Here is a 17,273-nt window from a genome sequence, read left to right on the forward strand (position 1 = left end):
CATTCATATTAGTCTTGTCTAAAAGGGACCTTTAATTTCCACTCTCATCCACACAGTGCTTGCTTGTTCTGGATTTTGTTAGGCTCTGTAAAGCATCGTAACCATGCCGATTGTTTATGGCACTCTAAAGATACATCCATCTTTTTGAATCAAGTCGTCATGTTAAATATTGGACATAAATGGCATCATAGCTACCGACACACTGGCCTCTCCTTTGGGTGTACTCTAGGTTCATGTTGAATGAAAACACTGGATCTCAAATCACTCTCTTTCTGAGCAGTCATTTGCCATGCATATTGTGTCAGTTGACTCTCAAATAGTGAATATGGCCTTACAGGTCTGAATTTGCATGTGTCCGATGACTCACAGATAGCACATTTGACCTTACAGGTCTGATTTTGCATGGGTCCGGCAGGTAACGTCTGAATCAGTGGCAGAGTTATTGGCTGTGGACAGCACTGCTGTTGGGTTTGTGTTTTCTGTGCACTTGAAGGAATGGCAGGACACACCTTTTCCGGAGAGAATCGGGAAAAACAGGAAGTCGTGCCCAAAATGGGATTTTTTTTTATTCTTTTGTGTGTATGTGTGATACAGGTTTTGACGTTTCAGATTGACGTCAGCTTGTGCAGGCAGGAAAACAAATATGATATAATAAAATACACACATACACACACACAAACACACAGACACATTTACACACACACACACACACACACACACACACACACACACACACACACACACACACACACACACACACACACACACACACACACACACACACACACACACACACACACACACACACAAACCCCAGGCCCTCTCTGAAAATGACGTCTGCAAAGTAGGCCATCCAGTTGAGAAATCAGAGCACAAGCGCATTTCATTTCAGCCCCTCTAAGTATAGTGGAGGAAAAGAGCGCCTGTTATTTTGCAGCTACTGAGTGGCTGCTGCTGCTGCCCAGACCCTGGGGACTGTGAGGCCGCCATTGTGTTCTGGAGGTGTTTAAAGCGCACGTGGTTCTGTAATGACAAAAGGGAGCCGGGGCGGTTGACTCAGAGGAAATGCTTCTCGTCTGCCTCACAACCTGTTAAATGGAAAGTGGGAGGAGGAGGCAGTGGCGGGGTGAATCCGCCAGACTGATGAGAGCTCTTACCGTTCCTTGAACAATTTTGGGCAAAAAAAAAACAACAACAAATGTCCGTAACTCCAAGGGGAAGGAAGGTGGTTGGGTTGGCTCCCTTCCGTTAGAATTGAAATAAAGTCCTCCTTTCCCATGCACAAACACACACAATAACAACACCAAAATAGGAAAGAAAACTTCACCCAAAATAGGAATATGGAAAGCAAAAGTAACCCAGATGGCTCAAATGCAAATACAGCGCTAACTAATAGTACAAAAGGAAGTCATTGCACTCAATGATAAATAATGTAATTTGAATGCTTTTGGGTAAGGGGAGGCCACGAAAAGTATGGGCGGGGAAATATTACCACAGAAACCCCTTTATTCAGGCGTCCCAGTTTGTCAGCTCTTTGACACCTGAGGACAATGGGAACATGGCTGTCTGGCAAATCTGACATGGATGGGGTTTCTCACAGAGATGCATCCAAACATGCCGCACGCTTCTGACAGATGTATCCAAACACAGCTCACTGAAATGCCATGTGTACAATGTGTCCTACCCTTGGACTGCTATGCCAAATACATATCAGGGTCTAAAAGCGTGGTGGCACATCCAAACACGGCTCATATATACACACACACCAGTCATGGGACTGAACTGAAAGCCTTTGTAGTAAAAAACTATTCTACTCTTCGACTGCTATTCCAAAATACACTTCATCTAAGTGAGGGTCTGAATTCTGGATTTTCTTGTACATTTAGCATTTTATACATCTCCACAATGACATAGATGTCATTCTGATTATGCAGATTTGTCTCGGGTTTGACTGTACTTAGTAATTTATCCCAGCTCACTCCCTCTGTCAGGGGCCCATTCATGTCTGCTATTACAGAATAGCTGTTGTGACGAAGCAGAAGCTTGACTTTTGTAGCCCGGGAAGAATCCTGTCGCCAAACAACACTTTGGTCAGAAAAGCCAAACTCACCCAGACTCTCTCCTACTCTGCTCCGTCACGCTCCGTCACACTTCCTCAATGTCTGACAAATGGAGGATAGGTTAGAGGCTGTGTCCTCAAGACTTCCTAAATGTTTCGGCTTGGTGATTTAACAGACACTTCATTCAGAAGCTACCGCACACACACATGCACACAAAAGCACACACACACACACACACACACACTTGCACAGACTCACACAAACACACGCACACATACAAATACAGACACAGACACCTAAACACATACACACACACAAATACAGACACACAAACACGCCCACAGACAGATCTCAACAAAACAGGATGGTGTCTGAAAAGACCTATTAAGTGGTGAACATCCTTGACTGAACTAATCAAAGAGTCTCTCACGGTGAGTCAGGGTTGCCCTCGATGCTTTTATTTGAAAGGAAGGCCTTCACTAGAGATAAACGAAAAGCAGTGTGTGTGTTTGTGTGCTGCCAGCATGCTTGATTTCTCAGTTATTGTTGTTGAGCTGTATCCTGTAGCCTCTGTAATCTAATTTATATCATAGTTTAGATGGAGCCATCGTGTACTGAAATAACAACTTTGTAGAAATAGCAGCCTGTGTTATGGTTCACACTTGAGGTCGCACTCTGGGTCACGTTTATGACCTTCTCCCATTTGTGTGTTTGAATTCTCGTAATCAGTCACATAATCACACATTCACATACACTTTCAGCACGCTCAGAGACACGTATTCCCGCTTGTGCAACTGTTCCCAGAACAGCCGTCAAGCCCCAACCCAAAGCCAAATATACAATGCTGTAGTTAAACGCTTCTGTTCTAAATACGATTCTCCCACCAGAATGTTATGAAGCGGAGAGACCTAGACACTTCCGTCTCCGTTTCTCCGAAAGCTCCCACGTCCCTCATATCCAGCCATTTAGCATGTGGTCAGAAAGGCCCCAAATTACCGTGCAGCCACATCTCCCTAAAGACAAAGCCTAGCGGGCCAACTGTGCGCGGTGGGCTCCCTGACGGAATGGAAATATATTGCAGTTCCATATATCCTCAATTCCACTGATGATTTTTATTTATTTATTGTTGCAGTGGAACGATCAGAGTTTTTGAGTTAAGAGTATGTGCTGACAAAATTTCAGATGAGGAACTTGATCGCTTTGGACATGCTGCCAAATGCTGGATTCTTCCATATATGAAGATCTATGATTAGGTCACTATGATATTATTCAGCTCATAATGACACCATTCAGTTAACATGTCATGTTCATGTCATCACGTTTATTTAAAAATTTCTGTACAGCTGTGCAGTTCCAACCAGCTCTTGTAAACATATACAAATTAAGAAATACATTGCATGTAGTATGCAGTATGTAGTGTAACAGCACTGGAAGCTATTTCACACAAACAGGACGTGTGTGAAATACGCTGTGTACTTCCGTCATTTCAATAATTTGTTACTCTGTCACAATGCAAACGTTCATTTAAACTTCACAGTGAACTTGGCAAATATTTGTACGTGTAAGTGTAATACGGATGAAAACCTGGTGTGCAAATTTCAAAAGTTAATAAATGAAATACAAAAAACTTTATTAGAGTAAAGCTATTAGTGAACTGTGCAAATACTTTTTGTGTGAGGGTAAGTTTCAATTTCCATTTAGACAATAACCTTTCCGGGAAATGGAGGATGTGTGTTTGTGTGTGTGTGTGTGTGTGTGTGTGTGTGTGTGTGTGTGTGTGTGTGTGTGTGTGTGTGTGTGTGTGCGCGCGCGCGCGCGCATGCTTGAGTGTGAGTGTGTACACAGGCATGTGTGTGTGTTGAGTGGGCTCCCCTTATTGTTCTTACTCGGATACCATGGCGACTCACAGTAAACAAACGATGAGAAAGGTCAGAGGGCCAATGTGTCATATGCGTGGTTGTGGGGGAATACCAGGCGTGACCCCTCTTAGAGGATCACATGAGAGACGCTTTTAGGGATGATGTCATCCGTGAGGTGGTCGGAATTCCTCCCATTCTCTCCCACTCTAATAATATGAGGAAGTCTTGGAAGTTTCCACTTTTCCTGCCATTAACCAAGCAGAAGGAATCCCTACCTTATGCATCCATGGTTAATCGATAGGAATTAATATAATTGTATGATGAATATATGATGAATAAATTATTTAACTTTACTAAAAAAAATCATCCAAAGTTCTTCCCCCCAAGATGTTGTCATTGGCTGTTCTTGCTGATCTTGTTGTTGTTGTCATGGCTCCAGCGAAGGGTCACTCTGGTTCAGCAGTGCCACAGTCATAAGAATCGATGCGTTGAATCACTGCAAGTTGAATTTCCCAACTACAGCTGGAGAAACTGACCAGCAACTGTTTATTGTGATCGGCTACATTCTTTCATGCAAGAACGCTCACCACTCCCCAACACAAACAGAGTGTTGCGACACACACACAAACACACACACACACACACACACACACACACACACACACACACAGGGGTCAGTGAGAGGAAAAAGAAAAGGAAGAAGAAAACACCTTGTGGTCCGCTCACGTTCGCTTTCTTTGGCTCGTCCCTGTCTTCTTTCGTGTGCATGCCCTTGGTCTGTGCCCTGTGGGGTCTGTTTCAGGTCAGACGGACACACCACAGTGGGCGCCGCCCATCATGGATCGATCTTTCCACAGGGAGAATCTCCCTTTCGCTCCATTTACACAAACAGACGGTCTGCTTGGGAATCCCAGGCCTCTCTCTCTCTAAATTAGGTAATTTCACTGTAAAGATGTGTGTGAATTCCCATATGAAAAAAAGTCTGTAAAATACATGTGTTCATTCTTACATAGCATACATGATAACAGTGTGTTAACAGAAATAATGATGTCCCCTTTTATATACAGTATAAGAGATAAACATTTCATACATTTTTGTATGAAATGTATATGCAGGCTCTTTAAGGAATGTACATGACAAGAGTGATTTCTAGATTTTTTTTACAGGCCGTTCCCTTATGGGTTTTTCACAGGTCCAAAAGGTGGTCAGTTAGCAGGTTTTTTTGTCTCTTATTGCCAGCCATGATTTTGTGCATTAAAATGACACATGCTTTGCTATTTATCACTTAGCAATGAGCGTCATAAAGGTTGGATGGTGAAAGTAAAATAAAATATTATGGGACATAAATAGAAGGCATTACAGACAGTCGGGACAGATCATTAACGTGTGAGCTTTTGACTTTGAGACTTTAGAGAGATTCTTTCTGTTAGCCAAAGGGTCCTCCTCTACACAGAGAGGGTCTTTTGCTGTGCTGTTTTCATGTGCAAATTAGTTTCTTTGGTCGGATTGTTTTTGGAGTGCGCCAGAGGCCTCCTGCAACCTCTGAGAATGTTTTGACTGCTCAGTGTAATCTGTTGGCCTGAAGTTTAGAGCTCTGCATTCATTTATACAGTATAAGCTGTGTGTGTCCTCTCTTCTACACTACACACAGCGATAGATGATTTTTAGATAAATCATTGAAATACTGAATGGTTTCACTTACAACTGCTTTCCATTTTGACCAGTGTACTCTGAATGGGAAAGTATCAAATATCCACAACTTGTGTAACTGTGTGTAATCACTTCATACATTTTTAGTTGTATTCCTCAACGACTACTTATATGTATTCCTAATATATATATATATGGTAGAGGCTTCTGTGGGGGGGACCATTTTGGGAGAATGGCACTGAGGTTAATTGTGAAAGAGAGCAGAGACCATTTCCTTTCCCAGGAGACCCTCAGACATTTAAGAGGTTACTGCACCGGGCCCTTAGACACTCAAGAGGCTACTGAGCTGGCCCCTCAGACACTTAAGAGGTTATCACACTGGGCCCTCAGACACTCAAGAGGTTATCACACTGGGCCCTCAGCCACTGAAGAGGTTATCACACTGGGCCCTCAGCCACTGAAGAGGTTATCACACTGGGCCCTCAGACACTCAAGAGGCTACTGCACTGGGCCCTCAGACACTCAAGAGGTTACTGCACTGGGCCCTCAGACACTTGAGAGGTTATCACACTGGGCCCTCAGCCACTGAAGAGGTTACCGCACTTGGCCCCTCAGACACTGAAGAGGTTATCACACTGGGCCCTCAGACACTCAAGAGGCTACTGCACTGGGCCCTCAGACACTGAAGAGGTTACTGCACTGGGCCCTCAGACACTTGAGAGGTTATCACACTGGGCCCTCAGCCACTGAAGAGGTTACCGCACTTGGCCCTCAGACACTGAAGAGGTTATCACACTGGGCCCTTAGACACTCAAGAGGTTATCACACTGGGCCTTCAGACACTCAAGTGGCTACTGCACGGGGCCCTCAGACGCTTGAGGGGCTACTGCACTGGGCCCTCAGACGCTCAAGAGGTTACCGCACTTGGCCCTCAGACACTGAAGAGGTTATCACACTGGGCCCTTAGACACACAAGAGGTTACCACACCGGTCCCTTAGACACTGAAGAGGTTACTGCACCGGCCCTCAGACACTTAAGAGGATACTGCACGGGCCCCTCAGACACTTAAGAGGATACTGCACTGGCCCTCAGACACTTAAGAGGATACTGCACCGGCCCTCAGACACTTAAGAGGATACTGCACGGGGCCCTCAGACACTGAAGAGGATACTGCACTGGGCCCTCAGACACTGAAGAGGATACTACACTGGGCCCTCAGACACTGAAGAGGATACTACACTGGGCCCTTAGACACTGAAGAGGATACTACACTGGGCCCTCAGACTTTTAAGAAGTTACAGCACTAGGCCCTCAAACACTCAAAAGGTTACTCTTTTAGGTTTACTTTTACTCAAGATAAAACCCTCCTCCTGTTTATTCCTGAATCACCGCACCCCGTTCCTCTACCATACTCACGTGTACCCTCACAGACTGCTTGCACCTCTGCAATTCCTGTTGCTATGGCTACCGCCACTCATTTGGAGGTTGGAAAGGGGGGGGGGGGGGGCAGGGGGGGCTCAGGAAAGAAGGTGAGTCCCTCTGAGCGACGTGATCACCTTTAGCATGCGGGGAGAGAGAGCAACATCAAAGACGTGGCATCCAGATGTTGAGGTGGGGCTCCCATCTGCCGGTGCAAAAATTGCAGAGGAAGTGCTCTGCTACCCAGCTGTTCCTGAGCACTTTCAGCTGCTCTGATGTGCCTCTTAACCTAAACCCCGGGCTTAATTGAAAGCAGTCGGAGACAGGCACACTACCGTGTGGGACTCTGTGCAGTTAGTCTGAGCTGTTCTCTCTCTCTTTCACTCCACTCTACAGAGAGAGGAAGAAGGGACTGCGTCTGCTGTCTAGACAACGTACAGAGGTGGGCCCTGTAGGTTTCAGGTTCGTGAAGGTTCAGGTTGCCAGTTGCCAGTTGGTGTCACAAATCTGCCTTTCTGTCTGATGTTTTGACTAGAAACATCTTGACCAGAAATCTCTGCCCATCAGAAACCCTGGAAATGTTACCTTATAGACCCATGCTGAGACCTGGCATGAAAGTTAATTTCCTAGAAATCATGTTTTGACAACTATATGACAGGCAAGTTTTAACGTTCTTTTGCACCTCATGTGTTGACAAAGTCAAATGTAATTCATATTGAATTGTTTTAACATACACATGAATAAAATCTTGACGCACACAAAGATGTTGGAGTTGGGCTGGTATTGGTTGGTATTAGTGGCTATTTACTTTCAGCAATTTTTAGTCACTATTCCACAGCACTTTTAGATTTCAGCTGCAACGTTGTGACACGTTTGCAAACTCCATAAAGATATATTTTGCTGGCTGGCTCATTAGGCTGGAAACACAATCATGAAACACCTGCTCTAACAAACTCCCAACATCGTGCCTTCTCTCTCTCATACCTTATCTCATTTCAGTGGTCGGTCATAAATCTCCACTTGGAGTGTCAGTCATAGTATTTCACTTTCACTGGCTCTGAATGTTATTTTTGTGGGGCCTTTTAAGCTGCCAGCACTTCAGTGTGTGTGTGTGTGTGTGTGTGTATGTGTGTGTCTTTTACTCGCCTTAAGTGCCGGTGTTTTTTTCCCATTGCACATTTTTTACACCTAATTCCAACTCGTCATCGTGATTTATGGACATCTTTGTGTTTTTAACAACATCTACAGACGGCACCAGCCAGAATCGGATCCCCACGGGCCCTTTTCTCTGGTTCATCGGTGTCATATCCCTCTGCTGGGTGTGTTACAGCACTATCACTCCCTCTTAGCGGTTAACACGAAACATACTGTAATACCAGGCCAGATAGTATTAGACTCTAGAATGGATCCAGCCCAGACTCAGCTCAGATCTGACCCAGATGGGGACCAGCTCTATTCCTGAGTCAACTGTATATGTAAGAGACAATGTATAGTCCGCTGGTCAGTATCGGAAAATAAATCAAAACAGGATGAACAGGACTCCAACATGCAGCAGATCTCACTCATTACAAGGTCACGAGCCAAAACGATAAAACTCTTTTTTTTTAATGATTTTGTTGCCCGTTCGTGGCTTCCATTGAGAAATAATTGTTCTTCACACAAAAAGAACTTAAAAGTTTCAGGTGTTCGGTAGCAACGTATTACTTGCTGACTACAACTTACATTTAATTTCTGTTGTAAGATGTAGCATCACTGCTGTAGAACTTACTTCCCTGCAACCTTCTGTCTTTGTTTTGTATTGTTTTAATTACACACAGGAAAATAAGTTAAATTTCTTGTGCTATTGGTTAGGGATTTCCCATATAGAATGCAAATAATACTGTATTTTTGCACACTTCTGGTTAGATGCTAACTGCATGTCATTGGCTTTGTGCCCATACTCTGCACAATGACAATAAAATTGAATCTGACGTTACGTAAGGGACTTTACATATAGTGAAAGCTACACTCCAGTATGTCATACAGTGTACAGGGCTTTTTGTCTTATACACAGTTGCAGAGGAATGTGCACAACCAAGGATGAGGAGAGACAGTTGACTGGTGTGGTTTTACCCTCGTCTGTAATGAGCTGTCGCTCCCATGGTCAAGCAAAACCAGAAGATCATAAATCCACAAGCATCTTATGGATCAGGGGCCGCGCCATTTTATATGAGCTTCTATCAGATGTATCAGGATCGAGTGTCCTGGATTTTACGCACAGTCACCCTATAGGCAGGTCTACAACACATCCACATGCATTCAGTTAGGAAAGTTGGCAGTTTTCATTTGTACTCCATTCCTACATCTTTCAATGTTGTCCCAATGGTCGAGCAAATGCAGAAGATACAAGCAAATGGCATTTGCTGGTCGTGTGGCTCCTGAATGGGACCCATTCCTCTGTGGGGTTGTCAAACTGCATATGTAGTGTCGTTAATTTTATTCATTCACACTGAAAAAATCAGTTATAAATTCAGTTAAGAAAGTTGACAGTTTTCATTTGTTAACATTCGTTCCCTGAAAGTGCAAAAAACCTAGATGATAAACTGATACAGCCCTGTGCTACGGGACCCCTATCCCATGTCAGTTAGCACAGATGTATAGGGTCAACAGTGAAGCAGAGCAGAAATATAGACATGCTAGACAGTTCTGTCTGGCCATACACTTAAAAAGAGAGGGGAGGTGGGTGGTAACTGTAGAGAAATTGACTCCGACTTTAGCAGTCAGACTAACCACTGTTGCATTCAATCGGTAAGCCACCTGCTACCTCAGAACTCATAGGAAGATGACAAGTTCATAGCCAGATGAAACTAAGACACGAAAATCATTAGACAGATAATCAAATTACATAATATTGATTGCTATCTTCCTACCATTAATGGTAAAAAAATGACCATTAACCTCTAGCAGCTGTTATAATAAGTGTGCAAGTATGTGTGCTGCAGGGAATCAGACCCTTGAACCTGGTCTGCTCGAACCAGTTGAGCTACAGCTACATAATGTCAGGTTCTGTTTTATTTGGTGTCATGATTTAAAATTCAGTGGAAAAAGCTGCGGCGGAGCAAATGATAGGCTGAACTCTGACCTCTGATGCTGTGTCAGTGTGATGGTGTAAAGAACAGTGACTCAGCTGTGTGTGTGTGTGTGTGTGTATGCAACAACGGAAGACGTGTGGAGCGTACTGATGAAGAAACTCCTTCACCACACTAAGAGGATGCGGGTTGTAACTTTTAATTAAGTAAATACACGTGTTTTGTCTCTGACAGTAGTCCTTTACTTCTCTGCGGATCACCTTTGATCACAGAGCTAACCGCTAACCATCTCAAGACAGTCGTGGGTAGACCTTCTGAGTGCTCCACTCCACTTGGGAGAGCCTCATCAGAGAAACATGTCGTGGTGGGTACTGAGGAAAACTTCCACTCTGGAAAGTTACACTCTTGTAAATACACAGTGTTCTCTCCCGACAGCTGTTTCCTTCATTGAAACAGGAGGCCCTCGGACAGATCGTAATGGAATCCAGACTAATCCAAATTCCCTGACGATAATTACCCCAACCCCATTAGGCCCCCGTAAAGGTTTTTTGATGTGACACAATGAAATACCAGAGACAGGCTGTGGTGGCTGGTAGCAGAAGACGGCCATTAAACATTCTGAACATTGTGTCTGGTCGTCGATGGAAACACTGTCTCATTCCATGTAAAGTTTTCACTTCTACGTGCCCCTGTGAGTTTTGTGGATGGCTTTGCAAATGGTCATGATTCATACACTCTGTGATATTTCCTTTGAATTGATTATAATATAATGTTCTACCATATCACTTGATTGTTGTACGAAACTATGATGTATACAAGTACTTATTATGAGTTACGTGGCACAGTCTACATCAAATGACCTTTACAGTAGAAATATGAGTGGGTAGCACTTGTAGTGTCATGTGGTGTCACTTGTGGGTTGTGAAAGTCAAGTTGTGTAAGTGCATTCTAATACAAGTTTGCCTCTGTGGAAAATGCTTAAAGGCACTACTTGCCTAAATTAAGAGCCCTCAGATAAAGGTACCTTTATAAAAACCCACTTGGGACCTGTTGGGCTGTATCCTTTGATCATTCATCTTGCCAAAGGGGTCTCTGTTGAACCGTTTCCATGTAAGGACCCTTTCATTAGTGATAATCAATCTAAGCAAAGTGTATGAGGTTTCTGAGTTAAACCTTTAGAAGCTGTTCTTTGGGGGCATTAAAGAAGAAATACACGAATCAGATATTGTACATGACCTTTACTTTCCTCTCTTAATTCCTCTTTACTGAAAAAAGTTATCATAAAAGATCGCATCCCCCCCTCGGTTGGATACACATATTTCTAAACTTAAGTTTGCAGACTCACTGTCTGAAGCCACCGCGCAGACATGGCACCATAGATCAGGGTCCAACCTATCATTTGGTCTGCCGCTTCCTCTGCCAGTGTTTCCTCTAGTCATTGCTACTGACAGATACACGGCCATTCTCGATCATTATCCAGCTACACAAGTCCAAGGAGCGGAATAATCACAGGCTCTGCAAAAGATAGAAAATAAGATATGTTCGAGAAATGTACGACAAACTGACAGTAGTTTAACTGACCTGCAGTTTAACTGATCTGTAAACATTTGCATCCATCTAGTTTCCTGTATATATTTGCCGATGTATGTATAGGGACAATCATATGATACCATACCATGTCAAATGTCAACAAGCTGTTCCGAAATGTTCACTTTATTCCCAGTGTGGCAAATTCATGTCTGACCAAGGGAGACTAATGTATACCAGATATTTCATGGGGCGACGCACTGCCTATGGGAAAAGGAAAAAAAAAAATCCTTGTAAATCGCTTTGGATTAAAGCGTCTGCTAAATGACTAAATGTAAATGTACATTTTTCTGTCAGATTATACCACTAGGCCATCTGATATGCCTTTGAATGTCATTGTCCAATCAGGTAACAGCCAGGCAGTCAAGGCAAAAGACGTGCTTCAAATGGCCTATGAATAACTATGAATTATTTGTTATGTGATGACTTATTTTGCTTTTGTAAGCCAATACTTTCAAGATCAGTCAATAAATATCGTTGGTTTTGACTTATGTTGCCCCCTTCTTTATGTTGTTAGTGGACATATCATGTGTTTACTGTTGGTTGCTGCCAATAGTTGACAAAAAGGTATTAGTGTATGATTAAATCGGGTAACTTAATGTACCTACTGAATGGGTCTCCTTAATCATTATCAACAAAATTGCCCCCCCTTAGAATTTTTTCAGGAGCCGCCACTGGTAGGGAATATGGCTACGAATCTGCAGTCATTCATGTCCTGCCTTCTACCACATGGTATTTTATTCTTTCTGTGTGTTTTTGAGTGTCATTCTTAGGGCATATTCTTGCTAACTGTGTGTGGCCAACGAGGTGTAGGCACAGGATTTCAGAAGGGGGAAAAAACTTAATAAATAGGTATTTTGCCACTGGGGGATTTTCGCCATTAGTCCGTTCATTTCACTGTTAATGGACAGGTATTGTAGCTGATCCAAATAAAATCATTTATATAAAACAAATGAGAAACCACTAAGCTACTGTTGGCTACTTTTGGATACTGTTCTTTTGCTCTTTTGTTCTTTTTCCTCTTTTCTTCTTCTGTTCTTTTTCTCTTTTCTTCCTCTGTTCTTTTGCTCTTCTGTACTTTTGTTCTTGTACCCCTTTTCTTCTTCTGTTCTTTTCTCTTTTCTTCTTCTGTTCTTTTTCCTCTTTTCTTCTTCTGTTCTTTTTTTCTGTGGTGCTTCTTGGTCGTGTGTATCAAAGTAATGACTGGAGAATCTTTAGATGATGTAACACATGTGCAATAGCATCTTTAAAAATACATTTTTATTTTAATACATGAATTTGCAGTCAAACACGCAAAACTAATAACCTTTGGATAAAAGCAGATTTTATATATACATATATATATAAATATATAGTGGGCCTGATGGCCAGTCAGCCCTCAAGCAGGTGGTTTCAAATGAGTTGCCCGCCCAGTCATTTCACTCCAAACAAACCCTCCTATCCTGGCCCGCTTTGGCCTCCACAGGCCCGTTTCATGTGGATGGGATTCTGCAGTTCCGTCGCCAGGGGACCCTTTCCAAAACCCGTGTGGGTCACGGTCCCCTCGCTCCCCTCCATCTGTGCAACTCATTGGGCCGCCATGCGCGGCTTTGATGTGGCTGCTTCAGAGAAGCCTTACAAGAAATGAGGAGATCAGAAAATGTGGGATGGCTGGATGTCCCATTTGTCCCTTTTCAGCCACTGTACCCCCCACAAATAGAGTTAAGTGGAATGTCAGGAACATCAATCAGGTTTCTCTGCCTTGTTGTCAGAAAGGTAATTGGATTTAATTAACGTGTGGTATCCAAGTTTTCTCATTAGACTTAAAAAAAAATATTGTTGTTCCTTGAATTGTTTATCAAATCATTTTTACAATTGTTAATGTCATACTATGATGTCAGTGGTCTTAATCTGGGTAACAAGTTAAAATCACAGAGATAGACATGGACAAAGACAGTCAAACAGTCTTGATATTTTGCCTCTTTGCATATCTGCCAGGAATGAATCAATAGAAAAGGGTTATTTGACAAAAACTGACTGCTGAGTCTTTTGACTAATGCTTTGATCAATTCATTTTTCCCCATATGTAGGGCTCCACACAGTACCTGTAAGGGAAAACTGAAACAAAACAGAAATCTTTCAGGTAGCTGGAAACTTTTAATCGCCTTCCCTATTTGCGTAACGTCTCTGCCATATGTCTGCGTACCCAACTCCTTTATTTAAACGCTTGGAATGTCGCACAAAGGTGTTTGGAAGTTACTGAATCGTGACTCACACACCCTTTTCATCTGAACAATCCTCCTGTCTGTCTTGCTTGCCCACACACACACACACATTTTTCTATTAAAGGGTTTCCCCAAAGTATTTTCACAATGTGTCATATGTGCCATGTCTGACCGTCTGGCAGTTTACTGCAAATGACGGAAAATCCATTGTAAATCAGATTCTCGTCTGGTGAAGCCCTTGCGCACATAATTACCTTTTTTATTATGTAGTATCCATTACATAACCGCACGGAGCATTTCTTTCTGGTCAGACAGAAAATTGTAGTACGTTTACAAAAACACAAGCCTATAAGGTGAGCGTTAAAAATTACGCACATCTACTGTCAGCTTTAGAGGGGGAAAAAATTACTTCTGAAAGTAGTGTTTTGATACACTAAATGGTCACTGATAGAATATCCTATCGTTCAGCTGTTGTGCTTCCCTGTCAGTGTAACTGCCCAGACAGTGTGTTTTGACTAAAAGGTGACTCAGTCGGTCTCATGTCCTGTCTCCTCATGTCTGTGTCCGAGACGGGCTCTGTGGTGTCCGAGACGGTGTTCCCAGACCGTCCGCCTCCACTTTCCACTGTGTTTGTTCCCAGCACACCGTCTCAGTCGAGTACCACCGCCACACACACACACTCACTCTCACACACACCATCGCCCCTGTGCCGAGGATGTGGGATTTCTACGTAACTGAGGACGGGCACAGCTGGCATGGCTGCCCACGTGAGAAGGGAATGCCTGCTTCTCCAGGTTTGCTGCCAGAGCAACTGGCACGTACACGGGCACTGGCCCGGCCGCAAGAGTGTGAGTGGCAGCTCTGGTGCCGCCCTTTTAGACATTAGACAGGTCGTCTGAAGGGAATTCCCGCTCGTGGTCAGAATGCTGGAATCACCGCCACCCTCTTCCCTGCTGTCTCATCCTCCTGCTAGAGGCTCCCCCTCTCTTTCTCTCATTTTCTCTCTCCCTCCCTCTCTCCCTCTCTTTCTCCTGTTGTCTCTCTCTCCCTGCCTTGCTCACATGTGCACACACTCACATTGAAGGCCCATGTGCTCACCATGTCAAGAAGACATCAGTTCTCCTTTTTTATAGTCAAGACATGACTGAGTACTGTGCATTAAATCGTATGATCTGTGCAGTAGGTAGTGTTCCATTGTAGCCATTTGATGTGTTTTTTTTCCTATTAATTAGCTAATGTTATCTGATCCGTCAGCTCTTTGAGAGAAGTTCAGTTTTACATTTTACAGTAACCAGTAGTGTGTGTGTGTGTGTGTGTGTGTGTGTGTGTGTGTGTGTGTGTGTGTGTGTGTGTGTGTGTGTGTGTGTGTGTGTGCACATGTGTATGAAAGATAAACACTTTCTGACAGTTTCCCTTCTTTGGCCAGTCATCATTGCCATACAATTTCGGATGAGTGTGCAGTCATGATCAAAATTAGACCTGACCAAGGCTTGGTTGCATAATGACAATTACACCCATATTTAGAAAGTAGTCACTAAACACTATTCAAAGTCATTCTTTGGTAACACCCCTGCATTCCATCTGAACTGATAAACGATGAAACAAATTAGACTGTGCCAGAAGTGCCAGGGGTGTGGTTGTAAGATCTCTAACGACTGACTTCTGCCTCTGAAGTGTGTGAGAATGAAGACGTGGAACAGAGATAAGACGCTGGCTCTCTTCTGCTCTCCTCTCCTCTCCTCTCCTCTCTTTGATTATCTGGCCTGTGCTTCCCCAAAACCCACCGTTGTGTTCCAACCCAAAAAGAGAGTGTCTCTCTATCATTTAGCAATAGCTATGAATGGAGTCCCATAAACCTAAGTCCTAAGTCACTAGTAACAGTAGAGGATCAGTTCAGGGTTTACTTGTGGCAAATTACAATAACTGTGGTACACTTTACACACTACATTAAGTGTTCTTATTACAGTATACTGGATGTAAGTGAGCAAATTAGTATCTTCTCAAGAAGTGCATAATGTTTTGCATGACTAAACACAACCCTAACCCTTACCCTGAGTACGCCTGGTCATATCATTGCTCACATAGGAACTATGTTGTCTTTATCAAATAATTAACCTTAGGCCACTTGAGATAAATAAGGGCTGTAAATTTGTATCAACCAACATTCAAACGTAGCCAAGTCTCAGAGAACAGGTTGGAGAACAAACTGTACTGCAATTCACTGGCGTGCAAAACATCACATTTTGAACTCTCTGTTCATGCATTGCATTTCTGGTCAAGGAGTGGTGTTTTTGGAATAAGTCTTCAATCTCATGGCAATCCTCTATACTGTTAATTGTACTGTATGTATATGCACCATGGGGGTTTGATAGTGCAAACATGTCTTTGCTGAGTAATATTGGCCTCCTTTGAGCTAATATCTACTTAAAGCAAGGTCTTCATTAATTGCAACAACATGGCACTAGGCTGCCTACTACACCGTGTAGTTGTAATAGAGATGGTCCCCGATTGTTTTTGCGGTCTAAAATAGGAAAGAGAAGAAAAATAAAATGTCTGAGTATGTTTTACTTATCCCCGCTAAAGCCTTGGTGGATTAGCGTCCACACTCATGGCAAAGTCAGATCATTTATCAGAAAAGGGGGAACGAGTTTGTATTAAGGAATATTTTATGTCATCTGTTGATGTTCGCCCTCGTTTCCAAACGCATGCGAGGTTGGGAAAGCATTGAGCTGAGTGGGCTGAAGCCCATCCTTGTGGTCTATAGGCTGTGGTTAGGCCTGTTTCATCATTGTCCCAGAATTCCCTCATGAAAGCAAAAAAATGATTCTCCTGAGAGTGCCTTGTGGATATAATGTCAGACTGCTTAAAACCCACTGGTTGTTTCTTCAGACCAAATAAAATTTTGTTCAGTTATATTGACACATGATTCAGATTTTTTGGTTGTTGGGTGGGTTTTGGGAGGCCTGACATACTCCCATGTTACTCACTGTACAGTACCATTAAGAGGGCTGTTCACCTCCCACACACACTGTAACCAGAGTGTATTCCGCTGCACACCAACCAACCGCAGCACAAAGCTAAACACATGGGAGGAAGTCTTCCCAGCATCCCTTGGCCAGTCTTGTGTGTGTTTGTATATGTGTGGGGTTGGTTGTGTTGTGTGTGTGTGTGTGTATGTGTTGTGTGTGTGTGTGTATGTGTGTGCGTGTGTGTGGCTAGTGGTGAGTGACAACCAGTCATGGTGACCTGCTGCCTACGTGTGGTTGACACCATCTTCTCTTTGTTTCTTCCCCCTCTCTAGCAACCCACACCAACGTTCCCCGTGGTCGTGAAGATGGGTCACGCTCACGCAGGCGTTGGAAAGGTAAGACCCCACCCAAACCCAAATCATCAGTGCAATCCCCCCCCCCCCCCACCCCCGGGAT

At 43.4% G+C, this 17,273-nt stretch overlaps 1 protein-coding gene across 1 annotated transcript in view; it reads left to right on the forward strand.

Moving 5' to 3' along the window:
* syn3 (synapsin III) overlaps positions 1–17,273 on the forward strand; it is a gene marked incomplete at both ends in the record, with an annotated part of 96,093 nt that overhangs the window by 60,929 nt on the left and 17,891 nt on the right. Inside the window, one exon of the mRNA XM_080851444.1 lies at positions 17,150–17,212. Within this exon, the coding sequence (XP_080707570.1) occupies positions 17,150–17,212 (63 nt within the window). The remainder of the gene's footprint in view (positions 1–17,149; positions 17,213–17,273) is intronic.

The sequence above is a fragment of the Sprattus sprattus genome (genome assembly GCF_963457725.1).
Source record: "Sprattus sprattus genome assembly, chromosome: 14".
Taxonomy (NCBI): domain Eukaryota; kingdom Metazoa; phylum Chordata; class Actinopteri; order Clupeiformes; family Clupeidae; genus Sprattus; species Sprattus sprattus.